This window comes from Pteropus vampyrus, unplaced genomic scaffold, assembly GCF_000151845.1.
Source record: "Pteropus vampyrus isolate Shadow unplaced genomic scaffold, Pvam_2.0 Scaffold435, whole genome shotgun sequence".
In the NCBI taxonomy this organism is placed as follows: domain Eukaryota; kingdom Metazoa; phylum Chordata; class Mammalia; order Chiroptera; family Pteropodidae; genus Pteropus; species Pteropus vampyrus.
The window spans coordinates 196,482-222,645 of NW_011889216.1; the positions used below are offsets into that span (position 1 = coordinate 196,482).

Genomic DNA, 26,164 nt, shown 5'->3' on the forward strand with positions numbered 1-26,164 from the left:
TCTCTCCCTGGGCTTCCTGTCATCATACAGCACTGAGGCAGAGGTCCAAGAGGCAACATTAGCTACAAATGAACAGCAGGGAACCAGAGGATTTGTATTCAACTACAGAATTTAGGGGGACAAACTTGAGGCTGGATAAATTCAGTTCTTCCGATTATTAGAGACGAGATATAAAAGCAGAGCAAGTTGCAGGCATAGTCAGTAGAAAGAATAAGTACTTTTGGTCAGAAGACTCATGATTGATCATTAGCTCCATCCTTCACTAGCTATGTGATCTTGGGGAGTCATTTCATCCTTCTAATTCCCACCTTCTTTAATTATGAAAATTGAAAGGCGAAAATACCTTGACCTCCTTCAGGCTGAAGTCAGAGAAGAATGTCCTTTATAAGCTATAAAGCATTATCAAAATATTATTCACTCACGGCAACAAATACTTATTGGGTACTTCTTTTGTCCCTGGTGCAGTGCTTGGTAGAGAAAGTAGCATAATACAGTCCTAGCCCTCAATGAGAGCTCTAACAGAGGACACCAATGTGTGAACATACGAGGCATCTCTCCAAAGTGGTATGGAATAGAGATGAAGGTGCAATTAATTTAGTCCAAGGGATGGAGGTCAGTCTTAGGAAGGTAATATTGGACCTGTGTAAGTAGATGATGGCCAAGCAGAGAAGCTAGGATGTGCATTCTAAGGGGAGAGAAATGAAGAAGCAAAGAGTTATGAATGTATATAGTGTTCAGGGAGCAGTGGGTTGTCTTGTGTGGCTACAACACAGGCTACACAGGGGAGAATGCCTGGAAATAAAAGTAGACAGATGAGAACCGGCTGAAAAGGGTTCTGCATTATGACAGAGTTACATGTCATCAAACTAGAGGCAACTGGTACATACTGAAAGAATGACAGGGGAATAGCAGTTTTTTCCTCCCCTTTCTTTGTCCTCGCACAAAAAAAATAAGAAAGAATATCTACCTTCAAGTTACAATCCAGCAAAAAGATAAATGCTACAGGTATTATAACAGAAGTATGTACGGAGTACAGGGAGGGGCATAAAAAAAAAAAGGGTTGTCAATTCCATATGAGAGTCAAGAAAACATTTATTAAGCGGGTGTTAGTGTTACCCAGGTAGAACAGAGTTAGAAGGGAGCACAAAGGGAGCAGTGAAAGCAAAGATATAGAATCATAAAATAGCCTGGCGCATAGTTCAGAAAGAGCTTAAGGTATGAAGGGAATTTGATGCTATAACCTGGAAAGGTAGGCGGAAGCCGGTGACAGTACTGAAAAGGTGAAGAGTGCAGGTTCTAGACTTTAGGTTGTCTGAGTTCTAAAATTTCAGTTCTGCCTCTTTGTAGTGCTGTGACCTTGAACAGGTTACTTAACCTCTCTAAACCTCACTGTCCCCACAGACAAAATGAGAATATTAATAGAATCCACAGCATAAAATCACTGAAGGATTAAATGAGATAATTCATGCGAATGATTTAGTTTAGAATGTCTGATGTATAGTAAACACTCGATAAACCACAAATATTATCATTATCATTATTATAGAAAACTTTATTAGAAAACTATTATAATGCTCCAGGCAAGAGATGAAGAGGTCTTAGACTAGAGAAGAGTAATAGGGATGGAGAAGAAAAGTTACATGCAACTCTTTCTGAGTTGGAAGTGATTGACTAGAGTTGGTGACAAGGGAGAGATGATGGGCAAGACAGAATATAGTATGATTCTAGGTTCCAAATTTGGATAGCAAAGTCCATGAGTGAAAATATTTAGCAATTTGGGATGTGCTGAGTATGGGATATGTCTGGGTAACATCCAGATGAACATGTCAAGTACACTGTCAAATATACAGGACCTTGACTTAGGAAAGAATGCAGAAAAAGGTTCATTTTCCATATCTTATAGTTTGAAAATCACCCTCACCTGTAGTGCCCGTTAAACAAGTGGCCCTAAGGAGCCATGTCTGATTTATGCAACCATTTCCATGGCCATAGTTTACTGAACTGTAGATGGACACCTGACTCATGGAGGAAAAGAAAACCCCAACCAATCAGGTTGTTTGTGTTTGTGTCTTTAGAACTATGTAGTTGTGGGGGTTTGCATCACCATTGGAGGGACAGTTCACACACAAGCAATGGGAGATATGCAGAGAAATGAATGTAGGAGACATACAGAAAGAAATAAAAATGAGGGACTACAATGCTTCAAAGAAAGAAAAAAGAGAGTAGCTATCCCATAACGTTTAGTTTTCATAAAGCCCAGATGCATCCAGATATCAGATCCTGTGAGATGGGCCTATATCCTTTTCTGTTTGTGCTTCCTTGCATTCCATGCAACCAAACAATCTCCATGACTAACACAGAAGAGGAGTTAGACAGAGGAAGAAAAGCCAGTAAAAGAGGCAGGAAAAAAGGCATTCATAGAGGGAAGAGGAAATTCAGGAAAAAGCAGTATTCTGGAGGCCAATATAAGTAAAGGCTTTAAGGAGTATTAAGTTAGTCAACAGTATCAAGTGTTACAGAGAAATCAAATAAGAGGAAGACAAAACTAGGCTACTGGATATGGCAATTAAGAGGTCACTGATGACCTTTCCCAGAGCAGTACTTATGATAACTCAAAAGCTGTTTTCAACTCTTTCGTGGGGGCGGGGGGGGGGGGGGGGGGGGCATTTTTTGCTCAATATGTCTATGAGACTCATTCATGTTTTTGTATATGCAGTCTTTTTCACTGCTGTCTATTATTCTATTGTACAATGATACCAGTATTTACTCATTCTACTTTTGATAAACATTTGGGTTATTTCAGTTTGGGCTCTTATGAACAAAGCAGCTATAAATATTCTTGTACATATGTTTTATAAGTCCTCATTTCCTTGGGGGTATATGCTCATAAATGGAACTGCTGAGTCATAGTGTATACAATTTCCAAAAGTATTGTTTTCAAATCTTGACTGCCACATTAGTCATACTGTTTATCCTTAGGTGGGCCTTTAATATGTCTGCCTTGGTTTCTCCTCTGTTTAAAAATAAAAATAAAATCTTCCCTCCATATTGTCCTAGCCAAAAAATTGATCAGTAAAAGTTTCCATACTGTTATGACTGTGTTCATCGTTTAATTGGCGGGGGGGGGGGGGGGGGGGCGGGGGGAAAGCCACACATGTATCGCCATGAACTTGAACACACGGCAAGCAATCTGAACTATCTGAGAGAAGGGATTGATAGATCCAGATTAAAAGCAGCCAGAGGTGCTAGGGCAGCATCTATGAAGGAGTCTTACCTTCATCAAGTGCTTGTTGACCCATTTGGTGAACGTTTTCTTCTGAACGCGGTCTCGTTCATCTGTAAAGGAAACACAGAAGGCACTGGCTTAGCACTACCTGGGCAACAGATTCCCACACCCGTTTCTCCAGGACCATGGGGACAATTTCCACAGAACTGTGAGACAGTATCTTATTGTTGGGAAGATTTGACCTATATGAACTTCCTCTTCCGTAATGACCATGTTGTTACTTTCAAGAATAATACAATCATGTGCCTCAAAAATCATGACATGGCAAAATCTCCTTAGCATCATAATTCTCTGGGAAGCAGAGTGATTCCCTGCTTTCCCCACAGCAAGCTCCAAAAAGCCAAAGCTGTGAATACCACCAACAGAAAGGGTGGAGTGGCCTCGGCATTTGGGACATTCGTGTTGCAGTGCTTAAATCTCACTCTTCTTACACCATTCTGCCTGATCAATGCTCTACTCCTCCCCTCTCCTACCCCAGTACTTCCTATGTTCTAATTTTCTCATCAGCCATTACCAGCCAGCCAAACTCTCAAAGCTGCCCAGTGTTCCCTCACTGCACAGCTCCTCCCTCCCTACCTTCTCCTAAATCTTACAGAGCCCCCATTTCTTTGTAGGCAAACACTCCATTCTCAACTTTGTTCACCTCTCTGACACAAATATGACTATCAATACTTGAAAATGACTGCTCCACAGAGGCTCAATCCTGCAGAGGACTCACTTTCTCCGACAACTGCCAATTGCCTGGAGCCATTTTCAGAATACTGATCAGCCCTACTCCTCTAATTGTTTGAAGCCCAAGCCATTCCCTATACCATCTTGTTCAAATCATCCTCAAAAAGTCATCGCCCATTTCCTGTTGCCTGCCCACTCCACATGGCAAATCTACCTTAACCTTCCCTGACAATTTGGTTCACATTTATTATTTCTACAAGTACCCTCTGGCAGGATCCCCGAATTACTTCAATATATATGCTGACGATGTATCGGAGCCTGGTTGGCTCCACTGACCTTTATCTCCTAATCATATTCAGCCACATCCTTTCTTCAAACATACCATTTGGCAGTTACCTTGATCAATTTCTCATATCTCCTAATCATTCTCAATCTTCAATCACTCAATTCTTATTTTCCCCTATTTATTAAGAACATCTAAGATTATCCCTGTCTATACCACACAATATGGTTAAGCGACTCAAAGCTGCCTTCACTAATACCCCAGGGACTCCCACCTGCCTAATATTCTACTTTGTTCACCATGACAACCTCTAAGCCTGAATTATCGACATTGATTAACTCATCCATTTCTTCTCCAAGTCAGAGAACATTTCAGAACAAAGTGGCAGAATTATACAAATCTAGTTCACTAGTAATTCATATAAACTTCAGTTAGGTTTTCTCTCCTACTGCCCAGTTATTCCCTTCATTCTAACCCCCTAGTAAAAGCTAAAAAGGGGCCATTCCAAACAATGCCAACACTCTCTCTCTCTCTCTCTACTTCCAGGTAAATGCACATCTGCTTACTTTTCTAAGTTTATAACCATTGAATAGTCTTGCCTTCACATCCTTCCTTTCAGCCTTGAATCCTTCCCTGCTTTTCAAGGAAAATTTATCTCTGCCTACTATGGGACCACAAAACTTAGGAATTGGAATGAACCTTAGAAGTTATCTAATTCCCTGCTGATACACAAATCCCTCAACAACAAAAAATCGTATGTTCAGAGCTGAAAAGTCTGTCTAAACCTTGGATACATCTATAATAATCCTGATTCTTAAAACTTATAATAGAGAAGTCACTTTCTCATAAAGTAACACATACTAATTTAAGTCATAATCTGCTTCATAAATTCTACGTATTGGTTCTCATTTGGAACTGTTATAATAATAGTTCATAGAATTCTGCAAGCATTTGAAACCAGGATTTTTATTAGATTTGACCACTGTCATTCCAACATGTTGATCATTTGATCTTTTTAGATGATGATTCAGTTATCCAACATCATCATCCTTTCCAAGCCTGTATCATGTGCAAAGTGAATCAGCTTGCAACTTTAGTCTCATTTAAATCACTTTCTCTTCACAGCATGCTTCTTTCTTCCTTTCCATCTCTCCAAATGCTTATTCTTTAAAATCCAGCTCATTCATTCACTTATTTATTCTTTAAATAAATCTTTTTTAAGGACCGAGGCTGCTTGGAACAGACTGTTACAAAAAGTCATCACAGTCCCTACCTTTAAAAGAGATGATAGGCTAGCAGAGAAGAAAAATAACTTTAATACGCTCTGATAAATGCTATAACAGACTTAAGCACAGAGGGCTCAAGAACATAACACAAGTGGTTAAGCCAACCGGAGAAGGGGAGGGAAGCATGGGAGGTTAGTGAAAGTTTCTGGATAAGTGGCTCCAATTAAACCTTAAAAGATGAGTTGAAGTTGACCAGAAAGAGAAAGGACAAAGTTTTACCTAATACAAATTCATGGAGAGAAGGAGGAGCTTATGTTCAAAGAACGGCTCAGGATTAAGGATGGTTGACAGATAGGCAGTGTATTAGGTCATGGTGAGAATTAAAACTAGATAGGATGGCACGGGCCAAATTATGACTTTTCATGACAAGCTAAGGAGTCCAAACTTTATCTCCAAGAAACTGACAAGGGGAAGGTAAAGGGAAGCATTGAAAGATTTTAAATAGGAGAATGACATGACCAGATTTGTTTGAGAAAAATTACTCCAGCAGTCTTTCCTTTCTCAATAGCCTCTTTGTTCTCCAAATTTTTATGGTAGTTACTATGCTAATCATTCCATCAGCACTTATATAATTATATAGAGCTCTGACTTTTAATACACTATTCTTACATTACCAATAAGATCATTAACTCCTTAAGGAAAGAGATCATGCTTTACTTTTTTGTATCTCCCACAGCTTCTAACAGCTAAAGCTCTATATAATAAGACCTAAAACAAGAACGAAAACTTTCTTGATTGGCCAATATATGGTTAGAAGACTGGCTAAAGAAACACATAGAATGAAACCAGAACCAAGTTACCTACAAGAGTCGAGTCCATAGGTTAATATCCCAATACCCCAACAAGCATCTTCACCTGTGTGCTGAGACATGCTGACATGACAGAAAAACAAAATTAAAGCTAACTAAAAATTCTGCCCACCACATTTTCACCAAAACCAGACCGATTCTGCTTCACTATATTTATTACCTTTATAACCAAGAATAGTCTGTTTCTAGTTGTATAAAATTCTTACTCTGAAGTCATAAGTTTTCTCTTATTTTTCTTTTTAGAATTTCTTTTACTATAAAAGTGACATATGCTTGCTGTAACAGGTTAACAATACACACATAAATGGAAAAGAAAAAGTTAACAGATTTCCTTTTAAACTAATCAACATTTTGAAGAGGCAGAATTCATGTGATTCCTTTTTTAGTCCACTGCCTTATTTCTTTTATCTGAAGAACTAGCAAATTGAGTCTTTTTAATTTTACTATTCATAGTTATTCTGCTCACCTACCAAGCCCTCCCATGGGGATAATGGACTCGGGAAACCTGATGGTGTCATGTCAGTCATGCTTCCAAGAGCTAAAAAACTGACTTTCAATTGAGGGGGAAGAGGTCCAAGTACTTATTCTGAATATAAATGTAAGGGCAACATGATCATAAGCCCTTCCCAAGAAACAGTTTGCCTGCTCAGAGCTGAGCCGTAAGTTCCTCAGAAAAGGTTTTAAAGAACAACTTTGCCCCAAAGCTGGAAGATTCTTTTTTTAGGGTCCTATGTTACACCCCATCAATTACATGAAAGTTCTTTCATGATTTAAGCATCAGGACAAGAGGATATTACAGAGCATGGAGTTTAAGATCTTACTATTTTAGCAAGGAAATTCATTAGGGAAGCCAAGGAGCAACTTTAACACAGACCTTCAGAATGCCCCAAATAGCCCAGACTTTCGAAGTTAGTAATAAGTCTAAGCTTTGGCTCCCTAAACTTAAATCCCTAATTTAATTCCAGGTCCAGCAAAGATCTTTCTGGAGGTAGAATTTTCAGAAGGTACCCTTATATGAGAGGAAAACAGTCAATCACAGAAAAAGCGATATTCTTTTAGATGTTTCTTATAAGTTCAGCCCTACCAAAGGCTATAAACTGACAAAGGAGAACCCAACTGCTCACTGGAAAATTCTTAGGTTGAATACACTGAGGCACCAATTAATCACTTGGGGGTTACTTAATTAGAAGGATTCAATATTTGTTTCCAACTTTAAAACTGCTACAGGCCACCAAGCTATCAATACCTACCCTAATTTTCTTTATTTTCATTTTACTGGCAGAGATATCCCTCCCTGTAAACCAGGCAAGTCCGTCTACCTAAAATATGGATCCCACTTCTTCCCTTCTCCCCAGGAACCTTAATCCAACAATTATCCCCTAGCTTGTATATCTTGTAGCTTCCACCTCTCCTTTCCCCTTGGCTTCCTGAAATATGATGACAATGCTGTCTCCACTTGCTCACCTCTTACTCTCCCAGGTAACCTGGCTTCCAGCCCCACAAATTCACTAAAACTTTTTCCTATAATCATCTAACTGCCAACCCAGAAGACACTGATGATCATTCTTTCATCTTTTAAACCTATTCTCCCTCTTGACTCTGAGGCTCCATTGTACCCTGGCTTTTGTCCTTCCTCTTTGGTAGTTCCCTCTGTTTTGCCCACCCTTAAATGTTTACTCATCCTTACTTAGCTTTTTTTCCTTTTCATTCCAGATTACAGGTTCTTGGGACATCCATGGATCCAAGGATCCATAGATGGGTTTGGAGATAAGGGTGTTACAAACCATCTAAAAATGCATATGCAAAACATAGTTTTTCACACACACGCACTGACAAAATAGTTAAGAATAGCTGTTCTCTTACATTCTCCCAGACTGATTTCACCTACTCCCATGGTTTCATCTACAGCCTATACATTGATAATTTCTAAATCCATATCTCCAGTTAAGCCCTTTATCCTAAATACTACTCTGTGTCTCCTAAAAGTTTGGACACGTATTTTGCCTCCTAAAAATTCCATGCTCATCTCAAACTCAGCTTATCAAAAACTGAACTCTCCTTTCTTCCTACTTCTAACAAGTTTCCCTGCTATAATCCATATGTTATGAATTGAATGTTTATGTTCCCCCTGCCCCCCCCCACAAATTCATATGTTGAAACCCTAACTCTCAATGTGATAGTACTAGGAGAGGAGGCCTCTAGGAGATGATTAGGTCATGAGGCTGGAGCCCTCAGGAATGGGATTACTGTCTGTATAAAAGGGACCCCAGAGAGCTCTCTCGCCCTCTTTCTACCATATGAGGGTAAAGTGAGGAGACAGCCTACAACATAACCTACAACGTGGCCCCAATGCATCATGTATTATTAAAAAAGCAAATGAGAAAAGAGCCTTTGTTTGTTTCCCTGAAGGCTGCAGAAAAATCACAAGTGGTTCAAGAACCCCAAGAAGCACCAACTGCCTGGAAATTTAAAACTGAGATACCTGAGCTGACAGAGAAGGGAAATAGAGAGTCAGAATAGGCCTGTTCACAGACTTCATGAAGTCTACAATCTAGTGGCAGAGACCAACATGGAAATAATTAACAATAACACCGAGCAAATAATACAACAGATACAAGCTGCATAAAACACAGAGTTGGTTAATTCTGACAGAGGGATATAAGAGTTCATGGAAGGCATGGTGTTTGAACTATAAACCCTTGGGTGACAAGTAGGATTTTGGCAGCCCAAAAGGGGGTTAAGGAATTCCAAACTGAAGGAAAAGCACGAGCAGCGCTTTGAAGATATGTAAGTATACAGGATGTGTTTTAGGGAATGGTAAAGCTATGTACAGTGTACATTCAGCAACATTATAAGAAAGGAAGCTAGCAAGATCAACTGAGGTCATATCACTCCAGAAAGCTGGATGACTATGTACTTAACTCAGTAGATAAAAAAGTATCACTGAAATTTTCTGAACCTAAAGGTGTTTTGAAAAGATTAATCTTCCATTGGACTGAAGGCCAGACTACAGCAGAGAGACAGAAGAAGTAGAAGAACCAGTTAGGGGTCTACTGTGAAAACCAAGAAAGACATCTAAGATCTTGAACTAGCACCGTGACAGCAGGAATGTAAAGAGGGCAGGCAGATCCACATGATAATAGCCCTTAACTACAGGACTAGAAGTGTTCAAGAAAGGGAGAATTCAAGATAGAATAATTCTAACATTCCTAGTCAGAACAACTGGGAGGAATAAGTACCTTGAGATAAGGAAAATAAAAGGAGGCACAGACTGGATGAAGGTAGGTTGGGTAAAGTAGGAGAAAAATAATGCGGTATTAACAGGATCTTCTGGCAGAGAGTTGGAACTTTAGGCCTATAGTTTAGAAGAGTACTCAGAATTGAGGGTACAAGATCTGAAGCTAACAGCTGACAGCTGAGATTGTGGTAATGGAACAGCCTATTTTGACAAATCTTCCTAAATCACCACTTTGCCCATATTACCCCTCTATTCAAAATCCATTAGTGGCTCCCAGAAGACCAGAGGATCAAGTCCAACTCCTTAGTTTCCATAGCCAGTTACAACCCTATGAAATTCAATTCCAGTTTTTATTCACTAAGGTTAAGTGGCTGGAAGAGATAAAGACATGGCCTCTGACCTGAAAAAATTTACAACCTACTCTTCCAACTTTATCTTTACACTCTCCCCTGTGTGACTCAACTACATCCAATCTGATCTCATTGTTTCCAAACTCCACTTTCACATTCTTGCCTTTGTTCACCCTTTTCCCCCTACTGGAATATCTATCTACTCTCCTCTTCTTAGTTTATCTAATTTAGAGCCTTCTTACCAGGTCCTCCTGAAGTCTCACTTCTTTTACACATTTCTGGCTATGCCAGACACCTTTGGATGCTTATAGATGCGTGTTTATTCAATTTACTTGGTATCCAGCATATAAATACTACTGTTAGCTATCTCTATATGTAAATCCCATTTTTCTACTTCTCTATCTGAACTTTTAGGGCTTTGGAGTCAAGAATCATGTTTTATATTTCCTTATATATGTAACATTTAGGACAATAGTAGTCACTCAAGAATACTCATTCATTTAACAAATATATACTGAGAGTCCACCATGTGCCAAGGTTACATCTATAAGGATACTTTAAGAGGGTATTTTCAAAGTCAGACTAAGAAATATTCTCAAATAATAATTAAAAGATGGCTTTTCAGCAGGGAGCAGAGATTTCCATTCGGATGTCCCCTCTACAATTAGCTTTCCTAAATTCTTGCCACATCTGGACCCAGGTGATTTTGCACTACTTAATGTAAACTCAAAAATGGGCTGAAATGGCGATCAAGCAACTGTAATGTCTCACCAATAATGCATAATGACACCAGCATGATAAATGATTCCTATCTTCGTTAGTATATATGTCAACTTTAGGAGATAGGACTGACCTAGATATTTATTGCATTTACTCTGTGTTGGCAGGTACTATGCAAAGCCTGTCTTATTTAGTATTTGATTTAATCTTCATAATTCTATCAAGTATGCATTATTTATCCTTGTTTTATAGTTCAAATTGGTGCTCAAAAAGGCTTCTTGATAATTTGCCCAAAGTCACATAGTAAGTAGAATTAAGATTCAAATTTCAGTCTATCTTGGACTTTTAACCACCAAACTCTACTGTCACTATGAAATTATTAGAAGGCAACACAGTATCGTCTTATACAATGAAGGGCAGAGGAGAGGTCAGAGCTATAACTATAACAGGGATTCATGAAAGGCTTCTATCATCAAAGGTTGGTGCAGACTCAAAATGTCTCAGACTTGGGAACTTGAGGAAGTGATAACCCTAGAAACTTCAACGCAAAATTAAAATTTTATGTTATTTCTTAGGAAAATCTTAACTTTATTAATGATAATTCTTTTCACTATTGGGAATCAAAGAACACAGGACAGATTAAAAAAAAAAAAAAGCCAGAAGAAAGCATTTTTGACAAAAGAAAGCCACAGAGATGGAGAGAGAGGCATATAAGGGAAGAGAAGAGGGAGAAAAGTTCAATAGTTTCTACAGTATTTATTGGAGAGCCACATTCAGGAATACTAAACACTTCACAGATACAAAGAGATAGAGATTTAAGAATCCTTAAAAAAATTATGTTAAAGATGGAGAAATCAAAGTCAAGAGAGATTTAAGAACTTAAAAATGTCACATGGGGGCAGAATCAAAACTACAACTTAAATTCCTGGCCTCTGGTCTACGGTTCTTACCTTATAGGCACTAATCTCTCCCTCTGTGAGTCTGAGATTCAAACTGTAAAATGAGCAGTTTGGGCAAAATCAATGGTTTCTAAATACCAGTCTGTGAACCAGCCATACCAAAATTACCTAAGGAGTTTACACTGGGCTAAGTGCTTTAATCTCATATACTCCTCACAATGTCTCTACAAGTTAAGGACTATTTCAATCTCCCGCCAACAAATGACAAAACGAAGGCATAGAAAAGTTAAGCAATTCTTCCAGTTCCTATAACAGCTAAGTAGTTAGAGCAGCAGCCCCATGCAGATGATTGATGCCGAAGTCCATTTTCTTAACTATCAGGTCCCACTGCCAGGGGACTAAATAAGGTAGGATGCGCTGGGGGATATGTTTTTGCGGTGAAACTTTTAATAAAGAGTCTAGATTTCCTTATACTTCTCAGATTACAGAAAAAAAAAAAATCTTCTGCCTTTTATCTCCAGGCAGAAGATTCTTTCCTCTAGATTCCAGAGAAGAAATCTCAATGCTGAGAAGATAGAAAGCTAGACTACATAGTAATAACTGACTAAAGCTGCCCCTCTCTGTGCCCCAAACACTATTATAGTACCAGCTTTGTTTTTCAGGAAGCACTTAAATATTTGGCAGTACTGGCCTAATAGTCAGGAGACAGGATCAGAATCTACTTGGGTAACAATTTTGTTCTGCTTTAGAGACAGAATAGAAAATCAAAAGATATTAGTAGATTATCAATCCAGTAGTTCCCAAACTTAGTTTTCACAAACCAGTAGATTCTCTAAAATAAATCAGAAAACCTAACATTGTCAACTTTTTATTTTGCTAAATAAGGACATCTAAAAACAAGCTACCACTTAATAATTCTTTCATAATTTTTTGAACATAAAAATAGTAGGAAGGGCAATTTCAGAATAAAGGGCAGTTCTTTGGGTAAGTTTAGCTTTATGAAAGACACATTATATTTTCCTTATCTATTTATGTTACCCAGAATTGATGAATTAATATCTCATTCCAGTACCAGTCTATACGCCCTAGTTAAAAGCCAAGGAAACCTCTAGCCAAAAAGGCTAGGCCACCTGCTCAAAGTCACAGAACATTATTTAAATGAATTCTTCTCCTTTATCAAGAGAGATCTACGTCATAGCCAATAAGACCTTCCTCCTGGCCTCTAACTGTCCCTGATGTCCCAGCCCCAGACCATCATCAATCCTTTCCTCCTTATAGCTGGCAGAAGATAGTAAGTGTAAGAGAATGAGAAATCAGCTCCAAAGAAGAAACCTAAGCCACGACTCCTCCCTTCTCTCCACCCCACCCCACCCCCCGCTTCCAGTTTGCTCAGAGGTAGGCTCCCTAAGCAACCAACTTCTGCTAAAAATACACCCTGCACTTTCAGAACTGTGCAACTTCAACTTAAAAGTGGTTTCCTGATATAGGCAGAAGCGTGAGCATGAATTCAGTCTCTATAAAAAAAAGTCCCACACCCAAAGCTTAGGCTCTTAATTGCCAGTCACTACAAGCTTAAGAAGTTCCCCAGGAAGTAAGGCTCCCCAGCCTATTCCACTGCATGTTTTAACAAGCCCAAAGTTTGTAACGCCTGCAAGGCTTCAAAACCCATGCAATCCTATGAGTCAATGAGCGCAAGGGCTATTTGGGACTCTCAGGACCAGGTAAGGAAAAGAACTTCACATACTAACCCATACAGCACATGCGGCAAACCAGGTGGGCGTTGAATTCGTGTTCATCTTGGTAACTGGGCCACATGGTGCCCCTGTGTCTGCTGACCTCACCTAAAAGGAGGGTGTCCCAAAGGCCCACCGGCTAGTGGTCTGTGTACCCGCTGCAGCTCTTCAAAAAAAGGCGTTGAGATGAACAGACAGCCAAAGGGCTGTGCGATGAATAGAGAAAGACAGCAGAAGTACGGAGAAGTGGCTCCGCCCACCACTTCCTACTGACCTCCTTCTCCTCTTGAGGTCAGAGAAGAAGCTCCTCCCCAGGGCACTTCCAAAAACTGGGTCCAGGTATTCAGGCAAGTAGCATCCTATTTAAAAGCAGCACCAGTTCAGTGTTTTCAAACCAAAAGCAGCATGCACAGGTGGCAACTTCATATGTAAAAGTCTAGCCGAGTTATTAAGTGAGAAAGCCTGAGCAGATAGAAGCTGGTCTTTGAGTTATCCTCTGTTTGCAGAGCAGAAGCTTGTGACCTGGTGAATCTTAAGACAGTGGCAGGAGAGCTGGTGAGGTAAAATGGCTTACTTCCAAGTCAGGAACAGTACATTCATTGCTCAACAACCCACTCCTCAGGCTTGCCTCTTCTCAGGCAGAAGTACATATAAAGTGTTAACCAACTGAGAGGATCCCACAATGGGAGACACTATAGTAGAGCGAACCCATACACTGTCTGCTGCCAACAGATTTCTAGATTCCAAAGAGAGCTTCATTTCCCCACATTTACAGCTGCCCAAAGGGAAGAGTCGTTCTCTCCCCAATGATTCCACCTACTTTATAGAGTAGCTCAGCCCCAGCCAGCCTCTCAGGTAGATTAGCACCACAGATTTCATCAACTTCAAAAATACCATTTGCTTGTTGCTCCATTCTTTCCCCTCATCCAGCCAAGAATGTCATCCCAAAGTCCCCTTCCTCTTCCTATGCCCTCCGACTTCGTATTTGCAATCAGCACACTTAACTCAGCTGTGCCAGAAATCCCTTTATCCATCAGTGGAAGGCTGCTTGCTTGTTGTCCAACTTGTTTTCTGAGCCTTGGCTAATTGTACCAGACACTGGAATGCTGACAAAACACAATGAAGGGCTTTTTCATTCAGATGGCCTAGCCCATCTATTGCTTCTTCGTAATTCTGACCCAAACAGGGGACAGAAAAGCCGAGCCTCTCCCGATGTCAGGGAGACAGACACCCTGATCCTGGCCTCATACCACTCAGAAAGGCTCCACTAAAGATAAGGGCCTAATCACTGGCCCTCTGCTCCAGGTCCCTAAATAGAATGACTTCTTCAGGCTAATGCTACTTCCAATCCTGTTCCTGAAGGCAGGGAGGGAGAGGCAGCACCCAGTAAAGCAAGTTTCCAGAGATAATCCCAAAAGACTTCAAGTGAAAAAAAAGTAAACCAGAGTTTGCCTAGCAGGCCTTTCTGATAAAAAAGCCCTGTAACCTGCCTCAGTCCCCTGACAGCTTCCTTCACTTCCTACTGGGCATCCCTCCCACCTACAAACTGCTAATAATCCTGTTACCACTTACTAATAACGGGACTCGCAGCTGACTTTATCCCTCCTTGACTAAGCTCCCAGTCACCCCGATAACCTGTGACAACTCTACTCAGTTTGTTCCTCTTAATAGACTCTTCTTAGTCAACTCTGGAGAGGAAGGGTCCTCTTAGAATTTACCTTGTCCTAGGATAAGAAATGCATAAGGAATACGGAAGAGAGAATAGGAAGGAATAAACATCTCCTGATTCATATTTAGTAACCTTTTCCTTTATTAAATTTAATTCCTCAAATGCAGAGTCTACCTTTTGTCTTTATATCCCAGTCTCTAACATACTTAGAAGGTACTCAATAACCTAAGCTAAAATTAAGTGAGCATCTACTATAACTGTTAGTTCACAGGTAATGTGCTAAACACTTTAAATATTATTTTATTTAATCCCAACAATGCTCCAAGGAAGGTATTACTATTTCTATTTTAGAGATGAAAATACTAAGACTTAAAAAGGTTAAATAACTTGACCAAGATTACAAGCTCTATCCAGCTCCAAAACTATGCCTCCTGTTATACTCTGCTGTTTCTGAGGGGGACCTAAACCAGAGTAACTAAACTGGGGTGGAGGAGCTGTTATGTGTAAGGAGGTAGAATATTCTTAGGAGGAACACTTGACTATGGCCAACTGGAGATTTAGGGCATGTTCCAAACAAATATGTGGGGCTATTTCTAGAAATACTAAATAATTTTACAGTCTCCAAAAATCAAAATAATCATTACTGGGTAAGGGTTGAAGAAGGTGAACCAAAGACTGTCTTCTCAGTCTGCTGGCATTCAAGCAGAATCTTGCTCCTGAAGGCACTGCAGACTGAGGAAAGTATGGGAGAGTGTTGAGGACAAGGTCAGTCTAGCTGCCAGGAGACAGGCCTTCCCTTCAGGTTCCTAGGAGGTCCTGAGCCTCAAAAGGGAAGCTCCTGCTGACAGTAGAGTCAGCTCTTAATTATCCAGAGAAAACCAACCTGTATAGTAATTATCCAGGCCATTCTCTTTTATTTTTGCCCAACCACTAGTCATTTCATAGTTCATTAGATATCCGGGGATGTTAGAGGTAGGAAAAGGTGAGTTTGGCTGCTACCTGCAGATCTTTAAAATGTTGAGGGAAGAGGTTCAGGCCAAGATTTCTACACATGACCAGAAGTTATCTGAGGATTTACAGCTACTGGCTTTCTTACAATAACACAGATTATTGAAGTTATATATTTATTTTCTAAAATGTCAAAATCACCCACTATTAAGGATATTAAAGCTGATGCAGAAGTTTTTCTTTCCTTCTAATATATAAGATAATGATTCATAATATAACACTAACTTTTTATATATTCCCACATTGGCTTTTATCATATTTCATTTTTCACTTAGAAAAATTTTTTTACGTTCATTATATTAGTTTCATGTGTACAGCAATTTCTTTCACATTTCTTAATTCCCAGTTATAAAGACAAGCACTTATATTTTGTTCCAGCATCCTACAAGAAAATATTGTCAATATCTTTTGTGCAAAAATTATGATAGCGGAAAAACAATATAGTCTTTACCATATGCAAAAGGTGTCCTAAGAGCTAACTCAAATCAACCATGCAGTATTATTAATCCCGTTTTACAGATGAGAAAACAGAGGCCCAGATATATTAATGTCATTCTGTCAGTAAGGGCAAGAGCTAGGATGAATACGCAGGCAGTCTGACCCCAGACTCTCAACCTGTTCTCAACCACAATTCCATACTGCATTCAAGTATGGGCCAGATGCTCACACTTCTAGAATCACAGAAAATTAGAGATTTTAGTCTTTTTTCTTCTCATACAGATTGGAAATTTGAAGTCCATGGGAAATAAGTCTAACATCACATAGTAGTGAGCGGAAGAGTCAGGAGTCAGAACCCAGATCTTCTGACTCCAGGTTCAGTGGTCTTTCTACCATATTGCACAAATCTAGGGAAAAAAAACCTAAAGAAAGAAAAGAATAAAGACTGCGCCTTAATTAAAACACCTAATGCTTTAGTTATTTGAGCAAAGATACATTCAATACATGACCACTTATTTAAATATTTATTGAGTGCTTATTACATGCTTAACAAATTTTTAGATAATACAATGGGAAGATGCACGGTTAAAGTCATAAATAGAGAAATCAAAGTTCAAAGCAATCTCAAAAAGCTGCAACAGATCTCATAGGAAAAAATTTAACGAGGATACCTATAAGTCTTATGCTTTAGTTCAAGAAAACCAAAGGTACAGCAGTCTCTGGAGGAGAGACAACAATTTGTGTACAGGGTTTGGCCATTTTATAACTAACTTAAGTTCAATATGATTCAACAGTGTGATAGAGCCGCTTTAAAAAAAAAAATGATGATGGTCCAGATCCAGGGATTATAGTTGGTCCTCCTAGAAGGATGTTGGAAATGGAAAAAACCTTAAGAGATTGGGTTGTCCAATCCTTTTGTTTTATAGATAAAGAAAACAAGACCCTAGAGAGGAAAAATTTTGTCCTTTTGCAAATACACAAAAATGCAAATGTTGTTCTCAACTAACTAGAAAGTTCTTTTCTTGTTTATACTACCACGACGTGAGATATTAATAAACTAAAACACAGGGCAACTCTATATCATTCAATTAATCTATAATGAGCACCCACCTCAGGCCACACATCAAGCTACGCCATGCTCTATAAATACACAAATGAACAGGATATAGTTAAATTGCTAGTTTATATCTAATGCTATCTTAATTCCCTTTTTATTAGTTCAGGTAACATTTACTGACACCTCTTTTGCTTGACACTTGAGAATCTGAGATGCCTAAGAGTCCCTGTTCTTAAAGATCTTATAGTCAAATAGAATCTAATTAGTGAGGAGAGAGACAAGCTAAGAGAAATGACGATACAGGTTTGAATAAGAAGTACTAACAGTGTGCTACTGGGGCACAGAAGAGTAAATCTTATTTCAGTCAAGGAAGGCTTTCCTGAGGTGCTACTTACCTTAAAGGACAAGTATCAAGCAGTCCAGTTAAAAAGAGGGTACAGGCATTTCATGTAGAGATCTGCAAGTTTTTAAATGATGCTAGAATACTAAGTGCTTGTGAGGCCACGACAGGAAATGAACTAGAGAAATAGGCAGGGGGCAGATCATAAACATCCTTTCACGTCATGCTGTAGAGTGTGAAATTTCTTCTAAAAGCAAAGGGGAAGCATTGATGGATTTTAAGCAAAAGAGTGACACAGCTCTGTATTTTAGAAAGATCACTCTGGCTACAGTTAGAAGACAGTTTAGGGGTGGGTATGGGGGTGGGCTGAGAATGAATAAGGGAAAGAGATTATTTCAACAGTCCTAGAGAGAAAAAGAATGAAGACACACAATAAAACAGTAGGAAGTTCTGGAAATAATGAGATAATATATATAAATGAGTGTATGGACAGGATGTTTTGAAAACTATTTAAAATTCTAAATACTAATTGATCGCTAAACTCTTATAAGTATTATAAGGCTTCAGTACAAACTGTCTATGTCTTCTGTATCTTTCTGACATCTGCTGAAGAAATAGTGACTTGGGAACACTGTTGTAAAAGCCATGTACTTATATAACCAGATCTCACCAATGGAACCATAACACCTAGAAAAAAATAGCTAAGGTTAGCTAAGGGATAGTGATCAGTGATTCCTTCCCCATGTTTCTGCTGCAGTCCCTTCACCTGCACACACACACACACACACACAGAGAGAGAGAGAGAGAGAGAAGCCACCGCATTTTCAAAGCAAAAACAATCAGTTTAACTGTCCAAAGGGAATACTAGAAAGATAAGGAGTTAGAAAATCATATATAGTAATGAAAAGGAAAGTCTCTAGGCTGGATAAAACAGCCTTCAAATACAAGCAAGCCTGACACCTAGAAGGAAGAGTAGGCTTGATCTTAGCCAGGCTGAATTTGTACTAATGTACATAAGTTACAAAGACGCAAATTTCAGCTTAAAAAAGAATTCAGCAGTTATCAACAAAATGAAGAGCCCGCAGTTTGTATGTTTAACAATCAGAAACCTTCAAGCAAAGGAAGAATTACTTCTGACAAGAGGACTAAGAGATTGGACTGATAAATATGTAAGGTCTTTTCCACCCCTAAGAGCAAAATAGAAAATGTTATCAATTTTAAGGATGGAAGAAATCACAAATCTATACAGTGAGGATTTACTAGAACACAGTATGTTAGAACTGCAGTGCTGAAAGGAACCTCAGGAATTATCTACATAGAGGTTTCTACTCTGAGAGAATACTTTTTCAAACAAATCTTATATGGAACGCAACATATAGGATAAATAAGTGCAGTATTTAATAGCATAAATCAATCATAGAGGTTCAAATTTATTTTACTCATGTTAAAGCCAAATAACATAACCAAGCAGGTAATTGTGATTGAAATTAAGAGATTAATTACAGTTATATCAGTCTCAGCTTCCAATTTATTTCTATGTTGTGTTTTACTGCATTTAAAAAAACTGATTTACACAAATAGAAACAATAAGTTTTACAATTTGCTTGGTAATCTCAGGATTTTATTCAAATAAATTGATATAAGAACCTGAAAGAAATATGTTTCAAAGTTGAATACTTTCAATATCTAAAAGCTATGTACATTCTTTATGATATGTAAATATGAATAGAAAAGTAGGGCAACAAGCACAAAAACTTTTAGTACACACATCGAGCCAATATTACAATGGTATCACTCAGTAATGTGTTACCTACTCACTATTATAGGAGTATGTGAGCCCATACAACAGAGCCTTGCCCAGAGCTTAATAGGCACAGGACGTATGTTCTGCAATAGTGTACACACCGCCAATTAAAAAAAGACAAGAAAAGGACAGACAATCTTCACCTTTTTAATCAAGTATACATTTATAAGCAGTATGATAAACTTTATTCTGGTGATGTCTAACTTTTAGATACTACATTAGTGTAATTATTTTTAAGTACATTTTAAAATATACATCTTAAAATTAGATTTATAATAAATGGGTACAGAATCTCTTAAGTACTTCTGTGGTAGCTTTGGTATCCACAGCCTCCAATCAAAATACCACTGCTCTAATTTTATGGATAAACTGAACATAGCAAGTACATTCCCAGTATAAGGTACCAGGATCAAAGTTGTTTCATAGAGATAAAAAGGCTTTTACAAAGTATTTTTCTTTTTATTGCAATATAGTTTATGGCTGTTTATGAAATTAATATTTCTAAAATATAAAAAAGTATTTAAAGATAAGACTGTGATTCTTAAGTTCCACAGAAAATTCCATACTAAAGATAAACTTTTAAAATATTAATCAATATTAATGATTAGTAGTTTAGAAATGTCATTACCATAACACATAGGGAAAGGAAAGCAGCAGCTTCCGTCTAAATGATATTTCTTTCTCATGATGTATGAAATAGTATACAGGGAGAAATAACTCATAGCTGCCTACTCTGTTCTTTCTAAGCTCAAATACAGGCTTGCATTTCAGGAAAGCCACTTTGGGGTACCTTTTAAAACACACCATCATACAAGCAAACATATTTCTAAATGTCCTTCTGTTTTTGCTGACATAGAAACAAGCTGAGATCTGAATATTTAGTCAAAAGCTTTTCTTGGACTTACTGGAAAGGACGCTGGGAATGACTAAATCTAATTCTAATTCTGTCAAGCATTCATGAACTTTTAATAGAAAGCTAAGTAATGTCATCAAATCTCCGTCTTAGCTTAAAAGACACCAAGTAACATGTAGAGCAATACCTAGTCTGAAGGTAGTCAGCAGATCACAATGACAATACTGAAGTCACTGAGATCCAACAACATACTCCAAGAAAAGTTAGGCTTCATTAATCCTCAACTATAAAGGTTCAGAATCAGCCAAACATGGAGCTGATCCCAGCACTGGGTGTTCAAAAGTTAAAAGAATATAATGTAAAGAATAGCAATATGAGATGAAAGCAGGGTCTGTTGCCATCTAAATTTTTTTTTTTAATTTTTTAAATACAGTACCCAATTCCCTGGGGAAAAGCACAGTTAACTTCTTTAGATTGAACAGAATGACTTAGATACACAAACTGTAGAGGTGCCTGCGGGGAAAGAAACAGTTTCAATCATATCAAAGAGAACACAGGCACTCCAGTGTTCCAAGATGCACCTCGGCAAGGACACCACTCAACCCTTTCCTCTCACTGACCTTTCCTCCTCTGCTTTTTCTCACCCCAAAATACACCAACTCCAAAAACTTCTCTAATCCTACAAGTTTTCCCACATCTATACCTGGAACGGGGTGACAGAGTTATTATATGCTTTTGGTTAAAAACAAAGCCCCAAGAACCACTTTGAGAGTGAGAAAGTAAGGAAAGGAAGGGGTTGATTCTCTGAAGAAAGACAGAAGTCAGTCGAGTTGCCACTTCCCTCAACTTCCAGCCCAGACATCACCTCACCTAATCAGCACCCCCACCCCCAGCCAGATTGCTTCATAGACCAGGAAAGAGCCTGGATCCCAAACTGGTCCCAGGGCAGCCCAGTTTTCTCAGTAGGTCCACACGCACATTCAAGTCTGTCAGCACTCCAGTTAAAAGGAAGTACTGGCCCTTTAAGGAAAGCAACTGGGAAGATCTCTGTCTCTTACCCTACCCTCAAAAGCCCACAGTAGATTTAAAGAATAACTCAGTAACAGTTACCTGCTCTGCTTCTGGCATATCTCTTCCAGTATAGAACACCAGCAATTCCAAGAATGTGAGTCAAAATAAAGATGGTTGATGGCAAATAAGTTGAATCTAAGAAAGGCATTGCCAGGCCCGTCCTTTCTCCTCCACTGAGTTAGCCACAAGCCCAGAGCTTGGTGAGGGCCTCCTAAATGCCTTTCTCCTGAGGTTACTGCTGTCCTTTACTATCTGCACAGAGGCAGAGGCCGGCAGCTCAGCGTTGTCAGAAACTTCCTGGCGGCTTTTCCTCCATCTCGCCTCTGACTGTTTTTCAGCAACCAGTAGTAGACAGGGACTAAAACTGTTCAGTGTGTCTCAGACAAAGCCCAGGAAACAACTGCCAGAGGGGGAGGGGAAAGGGAAGGAGGAACAAGGAGAGTGAAAATGAGAGCCTAAGCTAGTGTTGAGCTGACTCAAACTCTATCTCTGGCATCCTCTGTTCGGCTTAAACAAACAAACCTCAGACCCCTCTACAAGAAGGGAGGGTGTCAGAGGACGTCACACTCAACTTTCCATTCCCAGCCTGGATGGAATGCCAGACTTCAGGATGAAGCCAAAAGAAAAAGGTCACGGAAGCACTAGGGAACCACTTTCTGGGAGGAGGCAAAGTGCACAAGGATGTGTAAGTGTCCACAAGTATCCTGGCACAGCTGGAGGGCAACCCTTCCACACCTGTAGCCCAGGGTGAGGCAAGGGACCTGAATGTCACTGCAGAGAGGACCACATACAGAACAAGTTCCATGAAACAGACCTGACATCAAAGTGTAATGCGGATGAGCAAGGAGAACAAAAATCTACCTAATTTCCACTCGCGCCCAAGGGAATATCAGAACACTCAATGACAGCAGAAACACAATGCCTTCCACAAAACTAAGGCCTGCTTACAAATGAAAATTTGATATGGATGTTGCAGCAGCAGCTCAAAACACTTTACCACTACACTCCTACCACTAAAATTCCAAAAAGTGATAATATCTAGTCTTGGCAAGGATATGAAGCAACTGAAAATCTCATACACTGCTGGTGGGGTTATAAATTGGCACAACCACTTAGTTTGGCTAAGCATACACATACCAGATGACCAAGCAATATCATGCCTAGGTATTTATGCAAGAAAAATGAAAACGTGTCTACACAAAGACCTGTATGTGAATGTTTACAGTAGTTTTACTCAAAATAACTAAAAACTGGAAACAACCCAAATGTTCATCAACTGGTGAACTAATAAAATTGTGGCACATCCATACATGGAATACCACTAAGCAATAAAAAGGAACAAACTACTGATACATAAAACAGCATGGATGAATCTCAAAAGCATTACGCATGATAGAAGCCAAACACAAAAGGCTACATAATGTATGATTCCATTTATATATGACATTCTAGAAAAGCAAAACAGAAATCAGATAAGTGGTTGCCAGGGGCTGGGGGTGAGGGAACGGAAGTGACTACAAAGGGAGACAGGGAACTTTAGAGGGTGATGGAAATGTTCTATGTGTCGATGTGAATGATGGTTCACACTGTGATGATGGTTCCATGACTGCATATATTCGTCAAAATTCACAGAATTGCACATCCAAAAGGGTGAGTTTTACTGTATATAAATTATACTTCAATAAACCTAACAAGCACATTTAAAAGCTGGAAAGAACCTGAGAAGTCTGCATGACCTAAACTGAATATGCAAACGTCTCGCAGTACCAGTACAAAGGGTCTTTGATGGAAGAACTAATACAATATGAACATTTTAATTTGGCATCAAGATCACCTACAATTCTGTTCTAACCGACATTTCATTCATGAAATATTTACTGTGTACTATGGGCCGGGCCCTATTCTAGGTACTGGAGAACAACGCAAAGACCTTATTCTTGTGGGGCTTATATACTAGTAGGAAAATAAGATAAGACATAAAATAAACACAAGTAAATATATATTTTGTCACATCAATGCTGTGGAGAATAATAAAGAAGATGAAGAAGAGAAGGGAGTGCCAGAGGAGGAAAGTTCCCAGTTTTGTCCATAGATGGTCATAGAAGGCATCTCTAATAAGTTGACACTTGAGCACAGACCTACAGAATACTGGCAAACAAGTAGTATGGCTATCAAGAGAAAGTACCAAAGAAAAGAGCAAGTGTAAAGGCCCTGAGGCAAAAGCAGGTTTGGAATGTTCAGGAAACTACAATGGTTGGAGCTAAAAGAAAGAAAGGGAGAGTGTTAGGAGATAAGGCCAGAGAGGGGGGTCAGATCACCTACGGCTATATAGGCCATTTGTAAAGACTCTGGCTTTTATTTGAAGTGAAATAGGAAACCTTTGGAGGGTTTAGTGTGACACAGTGACATGACTTACGTTTTAAAAGGATCACTCTTGCTGCTATACTATATTGAGAACAGACTACTGAGAGGCAAGAGTAGAAGCAGGGAAACTAGTTAAATTGCCATTATAATAATCCAAATGAAAATTGGTAGCTGAGAAATGATGATAGCTGAGACCAGGGAGTGGTGGTAGAGATGGTGAGAGGTGGACATCATCTGAATAAATTATAAAGAGTCATCGGGGTTTGATGATCGACTGGATAGGGAGTGAGGAGGGAAAGAAAAGAGTCAAGAATGGCTCCAAGGTTTTTGGCCTGAGAAACTGAAAGGACAAAACTGCTATTTCCTAAGATAGGAAAGACTACCAGAGAAGCAAAGGGTTTGGGGTTCATTGTGGTTGTGGATGTTTGATTTTTTGGGGGATGGATAGGAACTCCCTTTTGGATACATTTGGTTTGAAATGCCTAGCAAACATTCTAGTGGAACTTTGCATATGCAACTCAATACATAAATCTAGAGTCAAGGAGAGATCTAGGATGAAGTTTGAAAGCCAGGAAACTGAGTGAGATCACTTAGGGAGTAAACAGAGAGAGAGAGAAAGGAGAGATCAAGTTCAAGGACTAAGCCTGTAAACTCTCCAATAATAGGTTGGGAAGAGGAAGACTCACCAAAAGAGATTTAAAAAAAGAGAAGTCGGTGGATTAGGAGAATCAAAAGAACTGCTGCCCCAAAACCAGGTGAAGGAAGTGCTTTAAGAAGTAGTAATTAAACCATGCCAAAGCTGTTACTGTGTCATGATGAATCTGACACTGAATTTAGCAACGTGGAGGTTACCCATGACTTTAAGAAGGGCAGTTATGATGACATGGCAGAGAAAGGCCTGATCGGAGTGATTCAAGAGAGAATGGGATTCATGGGGATGTAATGTACAGGCTGCTAATTATAATTAATAATGCTGGATTCCATGCGTGAATGCTGCTAAGAGAGTAGATCTTTTCTCATTACAAGAAAAAAAACTGGGGTAACTATATAAAGTGACAGATGTTAACTAGGCTTACTGTGGTGATTGTTTCGAAGTGTATACGAAAATCAAATCATGTCGTACGCCTAAAACTAACACAATGTTATATCAGTTACTCTTCAATTTAAAAATAATTTTTAAAAATTAGATATAAAAAAAGAGAATGAGAGGAGAGAAATTAGTAACAATAAATAAAAACAACTTTTTCAAGGAATTTTGCTGTAACAGAGCAGAGAGAAGGATGTAGGGTCAAAAAAGAAGAATTTTTCTTGACATGTGAAATATAATAATGGAGTTTGCTGAAGGGAATAAGCATTAGACAGGGAAAATTGATAGTGCAGTCTAGTGGACACTAAGCCGGAGCTCCCTCTAGAGCAGGCTCTCTTGTGAAACAGAGCATTTCATTCATTCATTCCATTTAAAAATATAGAGCATTATGTTAGACAGAGTAGACACCAAGATGATAACGACACACCCCTTACTGTGGACACGTTCCGGAGCTGGGACAGTCAAAGAAAATAGACTTGCTTGGAAGAGCATTTATTACAATATACTATACTAACACTATAATATACTAACATTTATTGAGCAGTAACTAGAAAGCACTTTCACATCTGTTACTTCATTTAATCCTGATAGTATCTCCTAAGAATCCCCATTTTAGAAATCAAGAACTTGAGGCTCAGAACATTCAAATTATTTTGCACGATCACAAAGTAAGAGAATGAAGTGACATCTGAATTATCTGTCTGATTTCCAATCAAAATATTTTAGCACGCTGCCTCCCTTTGCTAAAATGTTCTGGCAAAATAAGTACACTAACTTGAAATTAAACAATTTTAGGTATTTATATGTTTGGAATACTTTCTCTTTGGAAGGAAGACTTAGACTATACCTTAGCTCTACCTGGCTCTAAGGAAAGAATCTCACTTCAACTCAAAACATTACAGTGCTAGTACTGTCTATATCATCGTTATACAACTGTTTTCTTGCAATCTTATAAATATCCTCATCATATTTCATTTCTCAAAGTGAAAGCCATTTCTCTGCCTTATTCTGCTACCAGAAGCTACTGTTAAACTGTCTTAATTAGAAAATCAAATATCATACTTGTTCCACTCGAAAATACCTAGGAAATTTGAAGGAAAAATAATCCAAAGCACTTAAATACCAAGATTCCTTCTGAATCTACCATTATTAATAGAGAAGATAATGAAAGGTAGCCAAAGTCATTTATTCTTCTTA

The 26,164-nt window shown here is 38.8% G+C and overlaps 1 protein-coding gene across 1 annotated transcript in view; it reads right to left on the reverse strand.

The window, feature by feature from the left end:
- MACF1 (microtubule-actin crosslinking factor 1) overlaps positions 1-26,164 on the reverse strand; it is a 298,908-nt gene that overhangs the window by 186,590 nt on the left and 86,154 nt on the right. The window contains exon 2 of the mRNA XM_023523996.1: positions 3,275-3,336. Coding sequence (XP_023379764.1) covers positions 3,275-3,336 — 62 coding nt within the window. The remainder of the gene's footprint in view (positions 1-3,274; positions 3,337-26,164) is intronic.